Here is a 22,527-nt window from a genome sequence, read left to right as displayed (position 1 = left end):
GTCTTAGCTCAGATACGATTTTTGGGGTGACAGGTTCCCTTTAACCCCTTCCCAACCCATGACGCCACGTAGGCGTCATGAAAGTTGGTGCCAACTCCCATTTCACCCGATCTGCAGGGACAGGGGGAGTGGTAGTTTAGCCCAGGGGGGGTGGCTTCACCCCCCCCGTGGCTACGATCGCTCTGATTGGCTGTTGAAAGTGAAACTGCCAATCAGAGCGATTTGTAATATTTCACCTATTATAACGGGTGAAATATTACAATCCAGCCATGGCCGATGCTGCAATATCATCGGCCATGGCTGGAAATACTAATGTGCCCCCACCCCACCGATCGCCCCCCCAGCCCTCCGATCTGGCCGGTACACTGCTCCGTCTCCCCTCTGTCCTGTGCTCCGGCTCCCCCCGTGCTTTTGTCCGCTCCCCCCGTGCTCCAATCACCCCCCCGTGCTCCAATCACCCCCCCTGCACTCCGATCCACCCCCCCCGTGCTCCGTTCCACCCCCCCGGTGCTCCGTTCCACCCCTCCCGCGTTCCGATCCACCACCCCCGTGCTCCCCCCCCATCATACTTACCGGTCCTGCCGGGGTCCGTCCGTCTTCTCCCTGGGCGCCGCCATCTTCCAAAATGGCGGGCGCATGCGCAGTGCGCCCGCCGAATCTGCCGGCCGGCAGATTCGTTCAAAGTGCATTTTGATCACTGAGATATAATCTATCTCAGTGATCAAAATAAAAAAAATAATAAATGACCCTCCCCCCTTTGTCACCCTCATAGGTAGGGACAATAAAAAATTAAAGAATTTTTTTTTCCCCACTAATGTTAGAATAGGGTTAGGGTTAGGGCTAGGGTTAGGGTTAGGGGTAGGGTTAGGGGTAGGGTTAGGGTTAGGGCTAGGGTTAGGGTTTCGGTATGTGCACATGTATTCTGGTCCTCTGCGGATTTTTCCGCTGCGGATTTCATAAATCCGCAGTGCTAAACCGCTGCGGAGTTATGGCGGATTTACCGTGTTTTTTCTGCGCATTTCACTGCGGTTTTACAACTGCGATTTTCTACTGGAGCAGTTGTAAAACCGCTGCGGAATCCACACAAAGAAGTGACATGCTGCGGAATGTAAACCGCTGCGTTTCCGTGCAGTTTTTCTGCAGCATGTGTACAGCGATTTTTGTTTCCCATAGGTTTACATTGAACTGTAAACTCATGGGAAACTGCTGCGGATCCGCAGCGTTTTCCGCAGCGTGTGCACATACCTTTAGAATTAGGCTATGTGCACACGGTGCGGATTTGGCTGTGGATCCGCAGCGGATTGGCCGCTGCGGATTCGTAGCAGTTTTCCATCAGGTTTACAGTACCAAGTAAACCTATGGAAAACCAAATCCGCTGTGCCCATGGTGCGGAAAATACCACGCGGAAACGCTGCGTTGTATTTTCCGCAGCATGTCAATTCTTTGTGCAGATTCCGCAGCGTTTTACACCTGTTCCTCAATAGGAATCCGCAGGTGAAATCCGCACAAAAAAACACTGGAAATCCACGGTAAATCCGCAGGTAAAACGCAGTGCCTTTTACCCGCGTATTTTTCAAAAATGATGCTGAAAAATCTCACACGAATCCGCAACGTGGGCACATAGCCTTAGGGTTAGGGTTGGAATTAGGGTTGTGGTTAGGGTTAGGGGTGTGTGGGGGTTAGGGTTGTGGTTAGGGGTGTGTTGGGGTTAGGATTGTGATTAGGGTTATGGCTACAGTTGGGATTAGGGTTAGGGGTGTGGGGGGGTTAGTGTTGGAGGTAGAATTGAGGGGTTTCCACTGTTTAGGCACATCAGGGGTCTCCAAACGCAACATGGCGCCACCATTGATTCCAGCCAATCTTGTATTCAAAAAGTCAAATGGTGCTCCCTCACTTCCGAGCCCCGACGTGTGCCCAAACAGTGGTTTACCCCCACATATGGGGTACCAGCATACTCAGGACAAACTGCGCAACAATTACTGGGGTCCAATTTCTCCTGTTACCCTTGTGAAAATAAAAAAATGCTTGCTAAAACATCATTTTTGAGGAAAGAAAAATGATTTTTTTATTTTCACGGCTCTGCGTTGTAAACGTCTGTGAAGCACTTGGGGGTTCAAAGTGCTCACCACACATCTAGATAAGTTCCTTGGGGGGTCTAGTTTCTAAAATGGGGTCACTTGTGGGGGGTTTCTACTGTTTAGGCACACCAGGGGCTCTGCAAACGCAACGTGACGCCCGCAGACCATTCCATCAAAGTCTGCATTTCAAAAGTCACTACTTCCCTTCAGAGCCCCGACGTGTGCCCAAACAGTGGTTTACCCCCACATATGGGGTATCAGCGTACTCAGGAGAAACTGGACAACAACTTTTAGGGTCAAATTTCTCCTGTTACCCTGGGGAAAATAAAAAATTGCAGGCTAAAAGATCATTTTTGAGAAAATAATTTTTTTTTTTTCACGGCTCTGTATTATAAACTTCTGTGAAGCACTTGGGGGTTCAAAGTGCTCACCACACATCTAGATAAGTTCCTTGGGGGGTCTAGTTTCCAAATTGGGGTCACTTGTGGGGGGTTTCTACTGTTTAGCCACATCAGGGGCTCTGCAAACGCAACTTGACGCCCACAGAGCATTCCATCAAAGTCTGCATTTCAAAACGTCACTACTTCACTTCCGAGCCCCGGCATGTGCCCAAACAGTGGTTTACCCCCACATATGGGGTATCAGCGTACTCAGGAGAAACTGGACAACAACTTTTGGGGTCAAATTTCTCCTGTTACCCTGGGGAAAATAAAAAATTGCAGGCTAAAAGATCATTTTTGAGAAAATAATTTTTATTTTTTATTTTCATGGCTCTGCGTTATAAACTTCTGTGAAGCACTTGGGGGTTTAAAGTGCTCAATATGCATCTAGATAAGTTCCTTGGGGGTCTAGTTTCCAAAATGGGGTCACTTGTGGGGGATCTCCAATGTTTAGGCATACAGGGGCTCTCCAAACGTGACATGGTGTCCGCTAATGATTGGAGCTAATTTTCCATTTAAAAAGCCAAATGGCGTGCCTTCCCTTCCGAGCCCTGCCGTGCGCCCAAACAGTGGTTTACCCCCACATATGGGGTATCAGCGTACTCAGGACAAACTGGACAAGAACATTTGGGGTCCATTTTCTCCTATTACCCTTGGCAAAATAGGAAATTCCAGGCTAAAAAATCATTTTTGAGGAAAGAAAAATTATTTTTTATTTTCATGGCTCTGCGTTATAAACTTCTGTGAAGCACCTGGGGGTTTAACGTGCTCAATATGCATCTAGATAAGTTCCTTGGGGGGTCTAGTTTCCAAAATAGGGTCACTTGTGGGGGAGCTCCAATGTTTAGGCACACAGGGGCTCTCCAAACGCGACATGGTGTCCGCTAACAATTGGAGCTAATTTTCCATTCAAAAAGTCAAATGGCGCGCCTTCCCTTCCGAGCCCTGCCGTGTGCCCAAACAGTGGTTTACCCCCACATATGAGGTATCGGCGTACTCGGGAGAAATTGCCCAACAAATTTTATGATCCATTTTATCCTATTGCCTATGTGAAAATGAAAAAATTGAGGCAAAAAATTTTTTTGGGTGAAAAAAAAGTACTTTTCATTTTTACAGATCAATTTGTGAAGCACTTGATGGTTTAAAGTGCTCACTAGGCATCTAGATAAGTTCCTTGGGGGGTCTAGTTTCCAAAATGGGGTCACTTGTGGGGAAGCTCCAATGTTTAGGCACACAGGGGCTCTCCAAACGCAACATGGTGTCCGCTAACGATGGAGATAATTTTTCATTCAAAAAGTCAAATGGCGCTCCTTCCCTTCCGAGCCTTACCATGTACCCAAACAGTGGTTTACCCCCACATGTGAGGTATCGGTGTACTCAGGAGAAATTGCCCAACAAATTTTAGGATCCATTTTATCCTGTTGCCCATGTGAAAATGAAAAAATTGAGGCTAAAAGAATTTTTTTGTGAAAAAAAAGTACTTTTTCATTTTTACGGATCAATTTGTGAAGCACCTGGGGGTTCAAAGTGCTCACTACGCATCTAGATAAGTTCCTTGGGGCGTCTAGTTTCCAAAATGGGGTCACTTGTGGGGGAGCTCCAATTTTTAGGCACACGGGGGCTCTCCAAACGTGACATGGTGTCAGCTAAAGAGTGCAGCCAATTTTTCATTCAAAAAGTCAAATGGCGCACCTTCCCTTCCAAGCCCTGCCGTGCGCCCAAACAGTGGTTTACCCCCACATATGAGGTATCAGTGTACTCAGGACAAATTGACAACAACTTTCATGGTTCAGTTTCTCCTTTTACCATTGGGAAAATAAAAAAATTGTTGCTAAAAGATCATTTTTGTGACTAAAAAGTTAAATGTTCATTTTTTCCTTCCATGTTGCTTCTGCTGCTGTGAAGCACCTGAAGGGTTAATAAACTTCTGGAATGTGGTTTTGAGTACCTTGAGGGGTGCATTTTTTAGAATGGTGTCACTTTTGGGTATTTTCAGCCATATAGACCCCTCAAACTGACTTCAAATGTGAGGTGGTCCCTAAAAAAAATGGTTTTGTAAATTTCGTTGTAAAAATGAGAAATCGCTGGTCAAATTTTAACCCTTATAACTTCCTAGCAAAAAAAAATTTTGTTTCCAAAATTGTGCTGATGTAAAGTATACATATGGGAAATGTTATTTATTAACTATTTTGTGTCACATAACTCTCTGGTTTAAGAGAATAAAAATTCAAAATGTGAAAATTGCGAAATTTTCAAAATTTTCGCCAAATTTCCGTTTTTATCACAAATAAACGCAGAATTTATTGACCTAAATTTACCACTAACATGAAGCCCAATATGTCACGAGAAAACAATCTCAGAATCGCTAGGATCCGTTGAAGCGTTCCCGAGTTATTACCTCATAAAGGGACACTGGTCAGAATTGCAAAAAACGGCAAGGTCTTTAAGGTCAAAATAGGCTGGGTCATGAAGGGGTTAAGCTTATGCAGTATGTTGGTGCACAATGTTAAAGACTAGTGGTAGCCATTAGTTTGTAGGCCATAGAAATGCAAAAGGTAATGCATTACATTATGAGCAACTCAATGCGAGCCCACCATGGATCCGGGAGTTGTGAGACTTGTATGGTTAGACACTATGACAGATTCTTCTTGCACTTTTCAAGTTCAACAATTGCTACAAAAAGATGAAAATTGTTCATTATTTTGTGACTTTTTAAGATAGTTTTTGCCGGAACCTGCCATTAAGTCATTTATAAATGTTGGCTGATACATTTACCATTTCGGGAGGTTGCTGTCCAGAAAGGTACATATCATAATAATAATGACTACTGCTTTTATGTTTACTTTTATGTTTACTGGCCACTTTCCAGTTGTTCTTTTGTGGCCCGTCACAAGGTAGCACCATTGGGACATTGTGCACATCCCCATATTAGACGCTATAATGTAAAAGGGTTATATATGAGCAGGGGCTGACTGGCAAATTTTAGCCTGGGGGGCAAGTACACAGCAGTGGCCCATGAGTAGCGGCCCATCCTTAAAGGGGTTGTCGGATCTTAAAGGGAACCTGTCACCCCGAAAATCGCGGGTGAGGTAAGCCCACCGGCATCAGGGGCTTATCTACAGCATTCTGTAATGCTGTAGATAAGCCCCCGATGTTACCTGAAAAAGGAGAAAAAGACGTTATATTATACTCACCCAGGGGCGGTCCCGCTGCTGGTCAGGTCGGATGGGCGTCTCCGGTCCGCTGCGGCGCCTCCCATCTTCTTTCCATGACGTCCTCTTCTGATCTTCAGCCACGGCTCCGGCGCAGGCGTACTTTGCTCTGCCCTGTTGAGGGCAGACAAAGTACTGCAGTGCGCAGGCGCCGGGCCTCTGACCTTTCCGGCGCCTGTGCACTGCAGTACTTTGTCTGCCCTCAACAGGGCAGAGCAAAGTACGCCTGCGCCGGAGCCGTGGCTGAAGATCAGAAGAGGACGTCTTGGAAAGAAGATAGGAGGTGCCGCAGCGGACCGGAGACGCCCATCCGACCTGACCAGCAGCGGGACCGCCCCTGGGTGAGTATAATCTAACGTCTTTTTCTCCTTTTTCAGGTAACATCGGGGGCTTATCTACAGCATTATAGAATGCTGTAGATAAGCCCCTGATGCCGGTGGGCTTACCTCACCCGCGAATTTCGGGGTGACAGGTTCCCTTTAAGCTACATGTCTACAGTCACTATGTGTGAATCCTCATATCGTGCGCACTATGCTCTGTGAGGATTCTCCGGTGCCTGCGCCGGGAACAGGTTGTCCTGTGACGGCAAACATGCGAGATATATATATATATATATATATAAAACACACACGCACAGTCCCAATGTATAATTGACACACGCACAGCCCCACTGTATATATAGTGCACACACGCACAATCCCACTGTATAATCACACACACACACACACACGGCTGGACAGGGACAAAAAAGCAGCCCTGCCACAAAAAACCCCACCAGTCCACATACTCAAACACTCCCCACCCCCGAAAAGTGAATTTTGCTATACTTTGTCCTGCCCTTCAACACTCCTCTTAAAGGCGTTATTTGAAGAGCTACATGTGAATGGCGCCGAAGTGCGCATGATCGACCACAGGTCCATTTACATGGTGCTCTTTAGCCACGTAGCATATTGCCCAGCCACGTAGTTTACGTAGTATATTGCCCAGCTACGCACAGAGCCACGTAGTATACAGCACAGAGCCACGTAGTATACAGCACAGAGCCACGTAGTATACAGCACAGAGCCACGTTGTATACAGCACAGAGCCACGTAGTATACTGCCCAGCCACGTAACTGGGCAGTATACTACGTGGCTGGGCAATATACTACGTGACTGGCCAATATACTACGTGGCTCTGTGCTGTATACTACGTGACTGGCCAATATACTACGTGGCTCTGTGCTTTATACTACGTGAATGGGCAATATACTACATGGCTGGGCAATATACTACGTGGCTGGGCAGTATGCCCAGTTACGTAGTATACAGCACAATCACGTAGTATATTGACCAGTCACGTAGTATACAGCACAATCACGTAGTATATTGGCCAGTCACGTAGTATGCACCATATCCCTGTTAAAAAAAAAAAGAATTAAAATAAAAAATAGTTACATACTCACCTCCTGGAGCCTCCGGATCGAAGCGTCCGTTCCCCGATGCTTGGCGTGCAGTCCGGTCTGAAGATTGCATTGCGGTCTCGCGAGAACGTACGTCATCATCTCGCGAGACCGCAATGCATGCAGCGGTCACCGGGACGTCGCGCGGAGCGGAAAAGGCCGGTTCCTGATCCGGGGGGGCCACCGGAGGGTGAGTATGTAACTATTTTTTATTTTTTTATTATTTTTAACATTAGATATTTTTACTATTCATGCTGCATAGGCAGCATGAATAGTAAAAATGTGGTCACACAGGGTTAATAGCGGCGGTAACCGAGTGCGTTACACCGCAGTCAATGCTGCCATTAACCCTGTGTGAGCGCTGACCGGAGGGGAGTATGCGGACGCCAAGCACTGACTGCGGGGAGTAAGGAGCGGCCATTTTCTTCCGGACTGTGGCCGTCGCTGATTGGTCGCGGCAGCTATGACAGGCAGCTGGCGAGACCAATCAGCGAATGAATAACCGTGACAGAAAGAAAGAAGGACAGACGGAAGTGACCCTTAGACAATTATATACTGTATATATATATATATAATATATATATATATATATATATATATACATATTTAAGACAGCATTATACTATATTATGATGCATACATCACATAAGAGACACCGCGACTGCTGAATATATATCACATTGAAACTACTGTATATACAATATATAGTTGATACTGCGACTGATGTGTATAGTTGTAGTATCACCTATATATTGTATGTGATACTGTGACTGCTGTACATACATACATTATATAGGTGAAACTGATTATATATATATATATATGTTTCACCTATATAATGTATGTACAGCAGTCACATTATCACATACAATATATAGGTGATACTACAACTATACACATCAGTAGCAGTATTGCCTATATATAGACTGCTGTATATACATTATATAGGTGATATTGCGATTATATACAGCAGTAGCAGCCAGTATCACCTATATAATGTATATATAGCAATCTGTATCTTATATATGTGGGCAATACTGCTACTGATGTGTATATACGTTATATAGGTGATACTGCTGTGTATACAGTGGTGTGATATATACACACACCCCACAGTGTCACCTATATAAGGTATATACGCATCAGTAGCAGTGTCACCTATATAACATATAGACTGCTATACGTACATTACATAGGTGGTATAGCGATTATATACAGCAGTATCACCTATATAATGTATATATAGCAGTCTATACACATTATATAGGTGCAACTGCTGTTTATAATCACTATACCACCTATATAATTTACGTATAGCAGTCTATATGTTATATAGGCAATACTGCTACTGATGTATATATGTTATATAGATGATACTGCTGTTGTGTATACATGTACATATATATATACATAAACACACCCCACAGTGTCACCTATATAAGGTATATATATGCATCAGTAGCTGTCACCTATATAAGATATAGATTGCTATACATACATTATATAGGTAGTATAGTGATTATACACAGCAGTATCACCTATATAATGCATATATAGCAGTCTATACACATTATATAGGTGCAACTGCTGTATATACATAAAAAAAATTCATCTTAGGAGTTGGGACGACTAACCCAGGTCCCTGGTGAGGTCGGGAGGATGAAGGGCTGAGGTGGGACGGGTCCTGGCCAGCGTCGACGATGAAGAGAATCCCAGGCAGACAGGCAGTGGTGTCGTGAGCAGCCAGTTTTCTCTGACGCTGGTGCAGGCCGGCCAGCGTCAGACGCACACACAGTCAGGTGGAGCCTGGAGGCGCCCTATGCGCGCGCGCGGGACATTTCAAATCTTTCGTGGTCTGATCTCCTGGCTGTGTGCCTGCGCTCAGCTGGCACAGGCAGCAGACGAGCGCGCGCAGGACCTAGGAACGCGGCCGTGCTCGTGCACTAGCACGGCCGCCGCGGCGCTTCTCAGCCGCCGGCAATGCGCGCGCGCACACACAGGACCTCCGACCTGCCTTTACAAGATTTAAAGGGCCGGCTGGCGGAAATCGCTGCCGGTCCTCCAGCGGCCCTGTCCAGCTGCTCAGGCACCGGCCCGGGGGGCATATGCATTCCTGCCACCCGGCCCAGTCCGCCCCTGTATATGAGATGTGTTACCTATACATGTTGGTGTTTGTTTCTATGTTTTTGCAGGTCTTTTACTTTGCATGCAGTATACTGTATAGATTTTTGGAGCAGTCTATACAGGGCTGGCATCAGCACCCGGCACATGCCAAAGCCAATGTGGCATTGATGGATTTAGGCTAGGTTCACATTAGCGTTTCTGTGTGCAGCGTATCATCTACATGCGGAAACGCATGCCAAGGCATGCTTACACCTGCGCTTCATCTTGCGCATGACGCAAACAAAAACTCTGCGTGTGCACGCGTTTTAATGCGTTTTGGCATGTGTTTGCGTTTTTTATGCACATAGTGGAGGCAGTGACATCATTTTCTGGACATGCGCAGTCTAAAGTACGCATGCGTATCGAGTGACATGCACGTTCCTTTTTGCCGTGTTTAAAATCCTCTTTTTTTGAATTGTATTTTGAGGAGGAATTTGCAGAGGATCCACTCGAAAAAAAACCCCAAAACTCCACGTGATGTGATTTTATGCACACGTGTCTTTTCCATGCAGGTTTTTTTTCTAGAAAAACTCCTGAAAAAGCCCTAAACACTCAAAATAATGTCAGTTTTTATGTGAAAGCGACTTCTTGTTCATGTGTTCACACATCTCAGCTTCTTTTAATCAGTTCCGAATTCAAAAGACGCCAAACGATTAAAAGTAGTGAGGTGACCATTCTTCAGGCGTTTTCTGCATATTTTATAATGGAAGTCAACAGGAAGGCTCAAAAGATGCCCGAGAGACGAGCTTTTTGCCAGCATTTTTCCTTAAAAATCCGCTAGCAGTTTTTTCATATATATTTCACCACACTAAACACCATTGGTATGCTATATACCTGCCTATATATGTATAAATATATATTCCTCTGTGTTTATACGCATTTATATTATGTAATATACTAAATAACACTGTTTGTATGACCTATATTTATGACATATTTCTATATGTTATATTGAGCTGTGGTATGGGCTGCTGACAGGACAGGAGCTGCCTCATGTCGCCTCCTCACAGTCCCCAGTGCCGGGCGGGAGTGAGAGCACCAGCGGCGGCGCGTGGTTCATTCCTCGTCACTCTCCAGCTCACCACCCCCATGCACTGAGCAGTTGGTACGCTCCGTGCTGGGAGCATCATGGCGATAGATGGTAAGTAGGCCAATAACCGTCTGCTGATCGTCTCATTAACAAGTCATTAGGGGGGTTCCGAGACCCTGCGGCCAGCACAGGGCGAGGCAGCGGCGGCCACTATGGCAGTGTGTGTGACCCGGCTGTAGTGTATAGTGTATACTGTGACTGCCAGCAGCTGTGCTCAGTGTGTGTGTGTGTGTTTACTGGGCATCCCCCAGTGCCTGTGTATGGTGTGACTGGTGATGGCTCCTGAGAGCGGTGTGTGACACTTTTTTCTACTCTACCCGGTTACTTCATCTTTTTTTTTTGGTGCATAAAGCGACTTTTAATTGGCGCCGTCACATGATAAAAGCACCAAAAAGACAGGGGCGACATTTCAGCTTTCGGTTGGACCGAAATTTTTTTGACTTGTCTGTCGAGGAATGCAGCATGGCGGCCGCATGTGACGGGGAACGTCGCGTTAGTCCCGGGGGCCACACGAAAAAAATCAGAGTATTCACCATTTTGGTCAGTTTTATGAACAGGAATAATGAAGGCAGTGTAAAGGCGGCAACGGCTCCCACGGACGAGCGCACCCAGCCGGGATCATACCGCCATATTGGAAAACCAGGGGCCGGTCGCCATCACGAATTGCGGGCGTGATGGCTCCGTGTGACCATCCGTAGGCGCCGGAGCTGCCTATTCATTGTGATTTTTCTTTAATTGCAAATGCTCTGACTATATTTATGACATAGGCTGAGGATACGTCATAAGTGGCTCGTTGGTGAGAGTCCGAGCACGCCGTCACGTCCATCATGCTTGCCGGGAGCCCACTTTTCCCAAACGGGTGGTGATCCCAACAGAGGTGTCATTTGGAACACCCCTTTAAGTCCTGGTTGGTGCAACGACATGATGCACATGCAACGTCGCGCCGACCCTGCTAATCAAGAAGAGGCACCAGGGTTGCAGACGGATCGCGGGGGTCTCGTCCAGCGTCCACGGTGTGTGACTCTATTAATCTCAAAAGTAAAGGAGCAGAAGCGCTCAGCAATGTGCTGCTCCAAGACTGGAGAGGAGTGCAGCGCTCGGTGAGTGCTCCTGCTCTTTTATTGTAGCGGCCATAGTGGGTTACAACACCCGGACCCCACAGATGAAGGCTTTAATGTGATCACTGACAAAAAGTTTAGTGGTTTAGACAGAGCACTTCAATGACTTATATATACACGTCTCCAAACCGTAACTCTGTAAATGTCGCAACACTACAGCTCTCAACAAGCATGTATGTACAGACTGCAACATCATGGAAGTTGTAGTTGTAACAGCTGGAAAGTCTCAGGTTGGATGACTCCATTGCTTTGTGCAGCTGGTATATAGGACTTGTGGTGCTGAATGGACAGCTCCGGATCAGATTCAGCATGGTAAAGGCAGGTACACATAACACTGAGGGCCTCTAGTCAGCCTTCTTTTTGTTTTGTTTTTCTTTTGCTTTTGGTACGTATTGACTATCTTAAAAATGGTTCATAAATAGTTTTTAATATATGTGTGTATATATATAGAGAGAGAGAGGTTGAAGGAGAAATGCGGCACTCACCCTTTTGCATAAATATCGTAGTCTTTATTACACCATAAAAGGTATAAACGAATTCAGTCCATGGGAACGGCAGGTTTTCCGAGGGGTGCGGGGAGAAGAAGAAAAAACCTGCCGTTCCCATGGACTGAATTCGTTTATACCTTTTATGGTGTAATAAAGACTACGATATTTATGCAAAAGGGTGAGTGCCGCATTTCTCCTTCAACCTCTATTTAATTAATTCATTGTTTTATGCTGAGCACCTACTACCCATCATTTTGCAAAACTGCACGCTGGTCTAACTTACGGATCCACCATATAAATAGCATTCTTTCATCTCTCTATGTTGGATATATAGATAGATAGATAGATAGATAATAGATAGATAGATAGATAATAGATAGATAGATAGATAGATAGATAATAGATAGATAGATAGATATTTGTGAACCACTTTGAGGAAAGTCAAAATATTTCTACACATGCTATATATACGTATATATATATATATATATATATATATATATATATATACATATATTCGTTATTTCTGTCTTTAACCTTTAGAAATGTGAATATGTCAAATTTTGTGCTAGAAAAAAAAAAGTCGCAAAATTTCGGACATCAATCCAGGGGTTAACTAAAGTGCATTTGTGTTAAAATTTTGCAACTTTTTAAACTCAGGACAAAAACAATTTGGAAACCCGAAAGCTTGGCAACAACTGCAAACATAATAAACAACAAACAAACCAGGCAAACACATATAAAATAGGCCCAAATTAAAAGAAGAATAAGGCACAAATGAAAAACAGGCAGAAAACACGAAAAAGTAGACAAAAAAATAAAGTTCAAATGCCCTTTTTTATTTCGGTTTTGTGACATATAATGGGAATGTGTAGGCTACCACTTTGTGATGTGTGAAGGATCCGCTCACTTCTATGGGTATGTGGGAGCGGTAGTGTGGGAAGTAAATAGAGTCATGGTCACATGGTCACTAGAAATCCATCCGGATTTGGGATCCACTGGTTGGACCCCACTGATCATATATTTATCGCCTACTCAACGTTGGTAATCTGTAGACAGGAGCCCATGAGAAATGTCTTCTACCTTCCGACATCCCCAGCTCTTCTTTTGATTAGCCGACAATATCGTTGTATCGTGACGCACATGTGACAGCGCACCAGACTGGCTAATCAGAAGAAGATCCAAGAGTACTGTCAGGTAGGAGGTCCCTCTCAATGCTCCCACCAGGCGACGTGGCCATTGGACTGGGTCCTACATATCCACTTGCTTCTACTTTTCCTTGGACTTGTCCTCCTGCCTGTCACATCTGCTTTACTAATTGCTAATTTCAGGTATTCCGAATCAAACAATTCTATAAAACTTTAGACTTTACAAGTTCCTCTATTGTTCCTCCTGGAAAGGTATTCGTAAAATGACAACCGCTTGATGCCAGTCTCCTTGTATATAAGGTTCGTCTATACACTATCTGATCCCGATAGGTAATAGTAAATTATGTCAGGTGTTGATGCAAAGCCCTTTTTTTTTTACAAATGGATCATGTATTCTGCCATTGGCCTTCCGGCACTGAGATGCTGATAACATCTGACGTAGAATGATAGCTCATATGCTAAAACTTTTGTCAAATATGGGGTATTTGATGACCACATCAGTCATTTTAGGCAAAAACGTTCCCATCTGAAGATATCTTGTAAGACGCTTCTTCCCTTTTAAACAGAAAACAATTTTTTTAATGTTTGTATTTATATTTGTTATACATATTATAGTATTTTGATGAGTAGGTGAGTTGTGATATCCCCTATTGTGAATGGTGGATCCTGTGTTATTTACTGTATATAGAGGTGTTATAAGCAATTGTGAAGGAGAAGGAGGTGAGCTGTGATATCACCTATCATTAAAGGTTCCCTCAGGCGTTTGTAACTAAAAGAGCCAGATTGCACTAATGCTGCATTCTGACAAGGTGGCTCTTTTAGTTATGCTCCCTGCACACGCTGAAATAAACGATTATAAAATGTGCCCCCTCATACCGTGAAATCGTCCTGGAGGCGGGTCATTCCCTCCTAATCAGACGCAGCACAGCCGTCACACCTCCTCCTCCTGTACAATGACTGATAACATCTCTATATACAGTAACTATCACAGGATCCACCATTCACAATAGGTGATGTCACAGCTCACCTCCTCCTGTACAATGACTGATAACACCTCTATATACAGTATCCACCATTCACAATAGGTGATATCACAGCTCAGCTCCTCCTCCTGTACAATGACTGATAATACCTCTATATACAGTAGATAACACAGGACCCACCATTCACAATAGTTGATGTCACAGCTCACCTCCTCCTGTACAATGACTGATAATACCTCTATATACAGTAGATAACACAAGATCCACCATTCACAATAGGTGATATCACAGCTCACCTCCTCCTCCTGTACAATGACTGATAACACCTCTATATACAGTAGATAACACAGGATCCACCATTCACAATAGGTGATATCACAGCTCACCTCCTCCTCCTGTACAATGACTGATAACACCTCTATATACAGTAGATAACACAGGACCCACCATTCACAATAGGTGATATCACAGCTCACCTCCTCCTCCTGTACAATGACTGATAACACCTCTATATACAGTAGATAACACAGGACCCACCATTCACAATAGGTGATGTCACAGCTCACCTCCTCCTCTTCCTGTATAATGACTGATAACACCTCTATATACAGCATATAACACAGGATCCAACATTCACTAGGTGATGTCACAGCTCACCTCCTCCTTCTCTACGTTGACTGATAACACCTCTATATACAGTAGATAACACAGGATCCACCATTCACAATAGCTGATGTCACAGCTCACCTCCTCCTCCTGTACAATGACTGATAACATCTCTATATACAGTAAATAACACAGGATCCACCATTCACATAGGTGTTGTCACAGCTCACCTCCTCCTGTACAATGACTGATAATAACACCTCTATATACAGTAGATAACACAGGATCCACCATTCACAATAGGTGATGTCACAGCTCACCTCCTCCTCCTCCTGTATAATGACTGATAACACCTCTATATACAGCATATAACACAGGATCCAACATTCACCAGGTGATGTCACAGCTCACCTCCTTCTCCTCCTGTACAATGACTGATAACACCTCTATATACAGTAGATAACACAGGATCCACCATTCACAATAGGTGATGCCACAGCTCACTTCCTCCTCCTGTACAATGACTGATAACACCCCTATATACAGTAGATAACACAGGATCCACCATTCACAATAGGTGATGTCACAGCTCACCTCCTCCTCCTGTACAATGAGTGATAACACCCCTATATACAGTAGATAACACAGGATCCACCATTCACAATAGATGTCACAGCTCACCTCCTCCTCCTCCTGTACAATGACTGATAACACCTCTATATACAGTAGATAACAGGATCCACCATTCACAATAGGTGACATCACAGCTCACCTCCCCATCCTATACAATGACTGATAACACCTCTATATACAGCAGATAACACAGGATCCACCATTCACAATAGGTGATATCACAGCTCACCTCCTCCTCCTCCTGTACAATGACTGATATCACCTCTATATACAGTAGATAACACAGGATCCACCATTCACAATAGGTGATATCACAGCTCACCTTCTCCTCCTGTACAATGACTGATAACACCTCTGTATACAGTAGATAACACAGGATCCAACATTCACAATAGGTGATATCACAGCTCACCTCCTCCTCCTGTACAATGACTGATAGCACCTCTATATACAGTAGATAACACAGGATCCATCATTCACAATAGGTGATGTCACAGCTCACATCCTCATGTACAATGACTGATAACACCTCTATATACAGTAAATAACACAGGATCCACCATTCACAATAGATGTCACAGCTCACCTCCTCCTCCTGTACAATGACTGATAACACCTCTATATACAGTAGATAACACAGGATCCACCATTTACAATAGGTGATGTCACAGCTCACCTCCTCCTCCTGTACAATGATCTTATGCCAAGTGGGATACTAAGTTAATAGACAGGTTAAACCTTTTAGATTTAAGAGAATTAAGAGTTTTGATAATTGGGTGGTGGTTGCTGAAGATGCCGTGTCACTTTGAGGGTGTCTATCAGATAGGGCTCCATATACCTAAGTGAATGCTCCTACTCTTGAGACTTCCCCAATAATGAGCACTGGCAGGGTTGGCCCATCTATGCATTGCATTGGCAATCATCTGGCTCACAACTGGGGCCTCCACGACGAATGGCCCTTCATTTCTGTCTATGGCACAACTGCACCTGGGAGACCCCAGTATAAGTCAACGAGATCAACCATCAGAGTAAGGGAAAGTGGGGTCCAACACTGACCGGCAGAATGGGGAACTTTTACCACTTTCAGAATAAAGTGGCAATGCACGTTCTTGAATACCGCTACAGCTTTTTTGGCAGCCCCATAGAGAATAATTGGAGTGGCTTAAGACCTGCCTCTCCATTTTGCAGTGGGGATAAAAATCTTTCATTGTGGCTAAAAAATTTCCTGATCTTCTGATCGATGCGGGTCCCAGTGGTTGCACCCCCGCTGATCAGTTATTGAATATAATGTGATTAGGTGATAAATTATTTTCACCGGACAACCCCTTTAATATGTAAAAGGATTGTCCAACCCTGTTTTTTTCAGTGCTACCGATCTCCATGCTAACCCTACCAGCTAGACAGGCACTACAACGACGCCCCGACCAAAGTGTTTACACATTGGTCACTGCTGCTGCCAGTGATTGGCTGCAGAGGTCACACGTCTGTATGTGCAGAACAGGATGCACAGAGATTGACTTTGTCATGTGTCATCTGTAAAAGCAAGCACGGAGACATGAACCAGCGCTGGAAGAGGAGTTTAAAGGGATCAGTACGGTGAGTATGATTTATTTTTTATTTTCCTTGATGATGGAAATTTTTTGAGTCTGATATATTTTGTATTTTCCTTGATACAGGGAATTTTTTGAGTATACCGTAATTTATTTTTTATTTTCCTTGATGCTGGGAATTTTTTGACTATTATAATTATTTATTTATATAGCACCATTGATTCCATGGTGCTGTACATGAGAAGGGGTTACATACAAATTACAGATATCACATACAGTAAACAAACTAACAATGACAGACTGATACAGAGGGGCGAGGACCCTGCCCTTGCGGGCTTACATTCTACATTATTATGGGGAAGGAGACAGTAGGTTGAGGGTTGCAGGAGTTCCGGTGTTGGTGAGGCAGTAGCTCCGGTAGTGATGAGGAGGCAGTGGGGTCAGTGCAGGCTGTAGGCTTTCCTGAAGAGATGAGTTTTCAGGTTCCATGTGAAGGATCCGAATGTGGTTGATAGTCGGACGTGTTGGGGCAAAGAATTCCAGAGGATGGGGGATATTCGGGAGAAGTCTTGGAGGCGGTTGGGTGAGGAGCGAAAAAAAGCGTGGAGGAGAGAAGGAGGTCTTGGGAGGACCGGAGAATGCGTGAGGGAAGATATCGGGAGATTAGTTCAGAGATATATGGAGGAGACAGGTTGTGGATGGCTTTGTAGGTCAGTTTAATAATTTGAACTGGATACGCTGAGGGAATGGGAGCCATTGAAGAGATTTGCAGAGGGGGAAGCGGAGGAGTAGCGAGGAGAGAGATGGATTAGTCGGGCAGCAGAGTTAAGGATGAAATGTAGAGGTGCAAGGGTGTTAGCAGGGAGGCCACAGAAAAGGATGTTGCAGTAGTCAAGGCGGGAGATGATGAGGGCGTGCACAAGCCTTTTAGTAGATTGACGGTTGAGGAAAGGACGGATCCTGGAGATATTTTTTGAGCTGGAGGCGACAGGAGGTGGAAAGAGCTTGGATGTGCGGTTTGAAGGACAGGGCAGAGTCAAGGGTTACACCGAGGGAGGGGACTTCCGGAATGGGGGAAAGCGTCAGGTAAGGAAGATCTATGAGATGGAGGAAAGATGATAAGTTCAGATTTGTCCACATTGAGTTTGATGAAGCCCTGTATATTGAAAAGTATCTCAGAGGGAATTTGGAGGATAAACGATCTAAAGCCATTTTAGTCTTTTATCAGGTGAGTGCATAAAATTGTGCACCCTTTAAAGACTATAATATTGTGTTTATGCACTTAGGGCACCGCGATTTGTCTGTTCTTCTCTCCCAAACAGGGTTTTTTTGCACATTGAGTTTGAGGAAGCGAGAGGAGAAGAAGGAGGATATGGCTGATAGACACTCCGGGATTCTGGAGAGCAGAGAGGTGACGTCTGGGCCAGAGAGGTAGATCTGAGTGTCATCAGCATAAGGGCTTGTTTCCATTTGCGAGAAACACGTCCGAGTCTTGCATGTGAAAACCAAGCTCTGGCGCCGGCACTTGGGAGCGGAGCGTGCGGCTCCATGTGTTGCTGTGCGGCCGCACGCTCCGCTCTGGAGTGCCGGTGCCAGAGCTTGGTTTTCACATGCGAGACACGGACGTGTTTCTCGCAAATGGAAACAAGCCCTAAAGGTGGTACTGGAATCCATGGGACTTTATGAGTCGTCCCAGGCCAAGTGTATAGATTGAGAAGAGTTGGGGTCCTAGATCAGATTCTTGGGGGACTCCAACAGAGAGAGAGGGTGGGATGAGGAGGTAGTGTGGAAGTGGGAGAATTATTTATCGTTTATTTTCCTTGATGATGGGAATTTAAAAAAAAAAAAAAAAAAAAAAAGGTTAGATAACCCCATTATGTAATAAGAGAAAAGGTTAGGAAACAAAGCCAATACACTCAGCTACAACACAACATTACTTATATCATCAGTTTATATTTTTCCCTCGCTGTATTATTTGTTGATGCCTCCGTAATTGCTCCTGCCATGTAAAACAATCATTAGGAGTCATTTGCATAATTGCCAGTGAGGTTTGAAATTAAACTTTTATTTCTTCCCATAAAATGTCTGTGATACGAGCATTATTATTGGCACGTAAGCGTATTTTCCCTAATTCCCTTCTTATGGTATAAGATTATCCGTGGGTAAGTCACTTTGTACCGTCGTCTCGGAAGGCTCCGTGTAATCCTCATATTTACAACATTTCAAAGTCCAGCTCTTCATGAGAAGTTTAGAGTTTTCAGCATTATGCCGCTTTACTCTATTTGTGCTCATTTGCTGCCGCTTTAAAAAAATTTGGTTTTTGTTTTTCCACTTTTTGACTTTTTTTTGGGCGCAAAAGGACTACTACACACATGGAGGCATTCTACTGTTTGTACAGGTCCTTCTCAAAAAATTAGCATATAGTGTTAAATTTCATTATTTACCATAATGTAATGATTACAATTAAACTTTCATATATTATAGATTCATTATCCACCAACTGAAATTTGTCAGGTCTTTTATTGTTTTAATACTGATGATTTTGGCATACAACTCCTGATAACCCAAAAAACCTGTCTCAATAAATTAGCATATCAAGAAAAGGTTCTCTAAACGACCTATTACCCTAATCTTCTGAATCAACTAATTAACTCTAAACACATGCAAAAGATACCTGAGGCTTTTATAAACTCCCTGCCTGGTTCATTACTCAAAACCCCCATCATGGGTAAGACTAGCGACCTGACAGATGTCAAGAAGGCCATCATTGACACCCTCAAGCAAGAGGGTAAGACCCAGAAAGAAATTTCTCAACAAATAGGCTGTTCCCAGAGTGCTGTATCAAGGCACCTCAATGGTAAGTCTGTTGGAAGGAAACAATGTGGCAGAAAACGCTGTACAACGAGAAGAGGAGACCGGACCCTGAGGAAGATTGTGGAGAAGGACCGATTCCAGACCTTGGGGAACCTGAGGAAGCAGTGGACTGAGTCTGGTGTGGAAACATCCAGAGCCACCGTGCACAGGCGTGTGCAGGAAATGGGCTACAGGTGCCGCATTCCCCAGGTAAAGCCACTTTTGAACCATAAACAGCGGCAGAGGCGCCTGACCTGGGCTACAGAGAAGCAGCACTGGACTGTTGCTAAGTGGTCCCAAGTACTTTTTTCTGATGAAAGCAAATTTTGCATGTCATTCGGAAATCAAGGTGCCAGAGTCTGGAGGAAGACTGGGGAGAAGGAAATGCCAAAATGCCTGAAGTCCAGTGTCAAGTACCCACAGTCAGTGATGGTGTGGGGTGCCATGTCAGCTGCTGGTGTTGGTCCACTGTGTTTCATCAAGGGCAGGGTCAATGCAGCTAGCTATCAGGAGATTTTGGAGCACTTCATGCCTCCATCAGCTGAAATGCTTTATGGAGATGAAGATTTCATTTTTCAGCACGACCTGGCACCTGCTCACAGTGCCAAAACCACTGGTAAATGGTTTACTGACCATGGTATTACTGTGCTCAATTGGCCTGCCAACTCTCCTGACCTGAACCCCATAGAGAATCTGTGGGATATTGTGAAGAGAAAGTTGAGAGACGCAAGACCCAACACTCTGGATGAGCTTAAGGCCGCTATTGAAGCATCCTGGGCCTCCATAACATCTCAGCAGTGTCACAGGCTGATTGCCTCCATGCCACGCCGCATTGAAGCAGTCATTTCTGCCAAAGGATTCCCGACCAAGTATTGAGTGCATAACTGAACATTATTATTTGATGGTTTTTTTGTTTGTTATTAAAAAACACTTTTATTTGATTGGATGGGTGAAATATGCTAATTTATTGAGACAGGTTTTTTGGGTTATCAGGAGTTGTATGCCAAAATCATCAGTATTAAAACAATAAAAGACCTGACAAATTTCAGTTGGTGGATAATGAATCTATAATATATGAAAGTTTAATTGTAATCATTACATTATGGTAAATAATGAAATTTAACACTATATGCTAATTTTTTGAGAAGGACCTGTATGCCTGAGTTGTTTCCACGAATTACACAACAGGTGCAATTATGGTAAGCTAAAAGACAAAACTAAAGAGCTTTTTTTTTTAATTGTGTACTTCTTTGAACCACGTGCACCAATTTGAAAAATGTGGCACAAAAATAAGCGACAAAGAATATTACGAAACAAAAAAAAAGAAAAATGATTTAACAAAAAAAACAAACAAAAAAATAAAAATGCAAATGATGAACTTGGCCCTAGAGGTCTGTATAATATTCTGCTGTATATAGTGGAAATAAGCTCTCTTGTCAGTAAGCTATTTTTCGGTGAGCATACCCCTGTAGATCGCACCTGGTACATCATTATTACAAATAAATCAAGTACAATATATGGATCCATAACTCACAGATTTCGACAATCTATAGTGTATGGGGTTCTATAACTCTCCCCTAATGGCAGATGTTAAGGGAAGAAACTATCAAGCATTTTTGGTGCCATTATTCCCATCCAAACGTTTTATATTTAGTTGCCAGAGAGTTTAAAATAAATCTGTCATCATAAAGAGCCTGATTTCTGTGATGTGTCACTTACTAGGCTACTTGGTGCAGTTTTGATAGAATCTAACAATGCTCTGAATACTGAACCTTGTATAACCCCGCCCACACCACTGATTGGCTGCTTCCTGTGTGCACTGTCAGCAAGCAGCCAATCAGTGGGTGGGGGCGGGGTTACACAGATTAGTCTGACTGACCTGCAGGTGAGACCTAGTCCTCAGGTGATAATCTCCTTCTGGTAAGACACTGATTGTATTGAAACTACAGCAAGTTGCTGAGGAAAAGACACATCCCTAGAATCAGGCTCCCTGCTCTTACATTAGACCTCTCTCAGATTAAATATACCGTAATAACTCTGCATTTCTACCCAATTCCACTCCTGTTACTCTTATGACATACTCTGTCCTAGACCTGTTGGTGCTTGTGTATTTACTTTGAAAATATATGACAGCATGGCCTTATCATTATTTTTCAATATTTTATTGTTAATCTCCTCCCTCTTAGTTTACGTGCTAGTTCCTCTGGGAGCCGGAAGGTCGATCTGCTGATCACTTCGGGTCCCGATTTTCGGATCTAAAGCAAAGAGATTTAGATAGAGAAAACCATGGGGATCATGCAAGGGCATTTCCTTTGCAGCGGTATTACATGGCGGTCATGCAAATAAATGGGCTCGCTTCTAACACCAGGATTGAGAACTTCTTTTATAAATTATCTCTCTTTTGTGGCTGACAGATAGGGGCCCCAGGTAGGACTACTGTATATGAAGGACCCCTTTAAGAAGAACTGCTACTATGAAAAACAATGTTTTGGTCCTGATTTTGCAGACAGCATTGATGCAGAAATGAAGAATGAATTTTTTTTTTTTTTTTTCATTCGGGCAGTTTTGAATGCTTTACGCCCATTGTGTCATTTGTGCCAGTCCTGCAGTAATTTCTTTAATATTGCCCCTAAGGAAAAGATTATAGAATAAGAAAGGGGACATTTTAACATATGAATGGAGTGCAATACTTAGATTATAATCTTCCTGAGCAGTTATCCTGC

At 43.9% G+C, this 22,527-nt stretch overlaps 2 protein-coding genes across 2 annotated transcripts in view; both read left to right on the top strand.

Annotated features, from left to right (window-relative positions):
- The window catches only part of SERTAD4 (SERTA domain containing 4), a 371,017-nt gene that overhangs the window by 87,906 nt on the left and 260,584 nt on the right, over positions 1-22,527 (top strand). The window lies entirely within an intron of this gene.
- Positions 10,351-22,527, top strand: part of SYT14 (synaptotagmin 14) — a 169,142-nt gene continuing 156,965 nt past the window's right edge. Inside the window, exon 1 of the mRNA XM_069768562.1 lies at positions 10,351-10,476. Coding sequence (XP_069624663.1) covers positions 10,464-10,476 — 13 coding nt within the window. The 5' untranslated portion in view covers positions 10,351-10,463. The remainder of the gene's footprint in view (positions 10,477-22,527) is intronic.

This window comes from Ranitomeya imitator, chromosome 5 (assembly GCF_032444005.1).
Source record: "Ranitomeya imitator isolate aRanImi1 chromosome 5, aRanImi1.pri, whole genome shotgun sequence".
In the NCBI taxonomy this organism is placed as follows: domain Eukaryota; kingdom Metazoa; phylum Chordata; class Amphibia; order Anura; family Dendrobatidae; genus Ranitomeya; species Ranitomeya imitator.
This window is presented reverse-complemented; position numbering and strand designations above follow the sequence as displayed.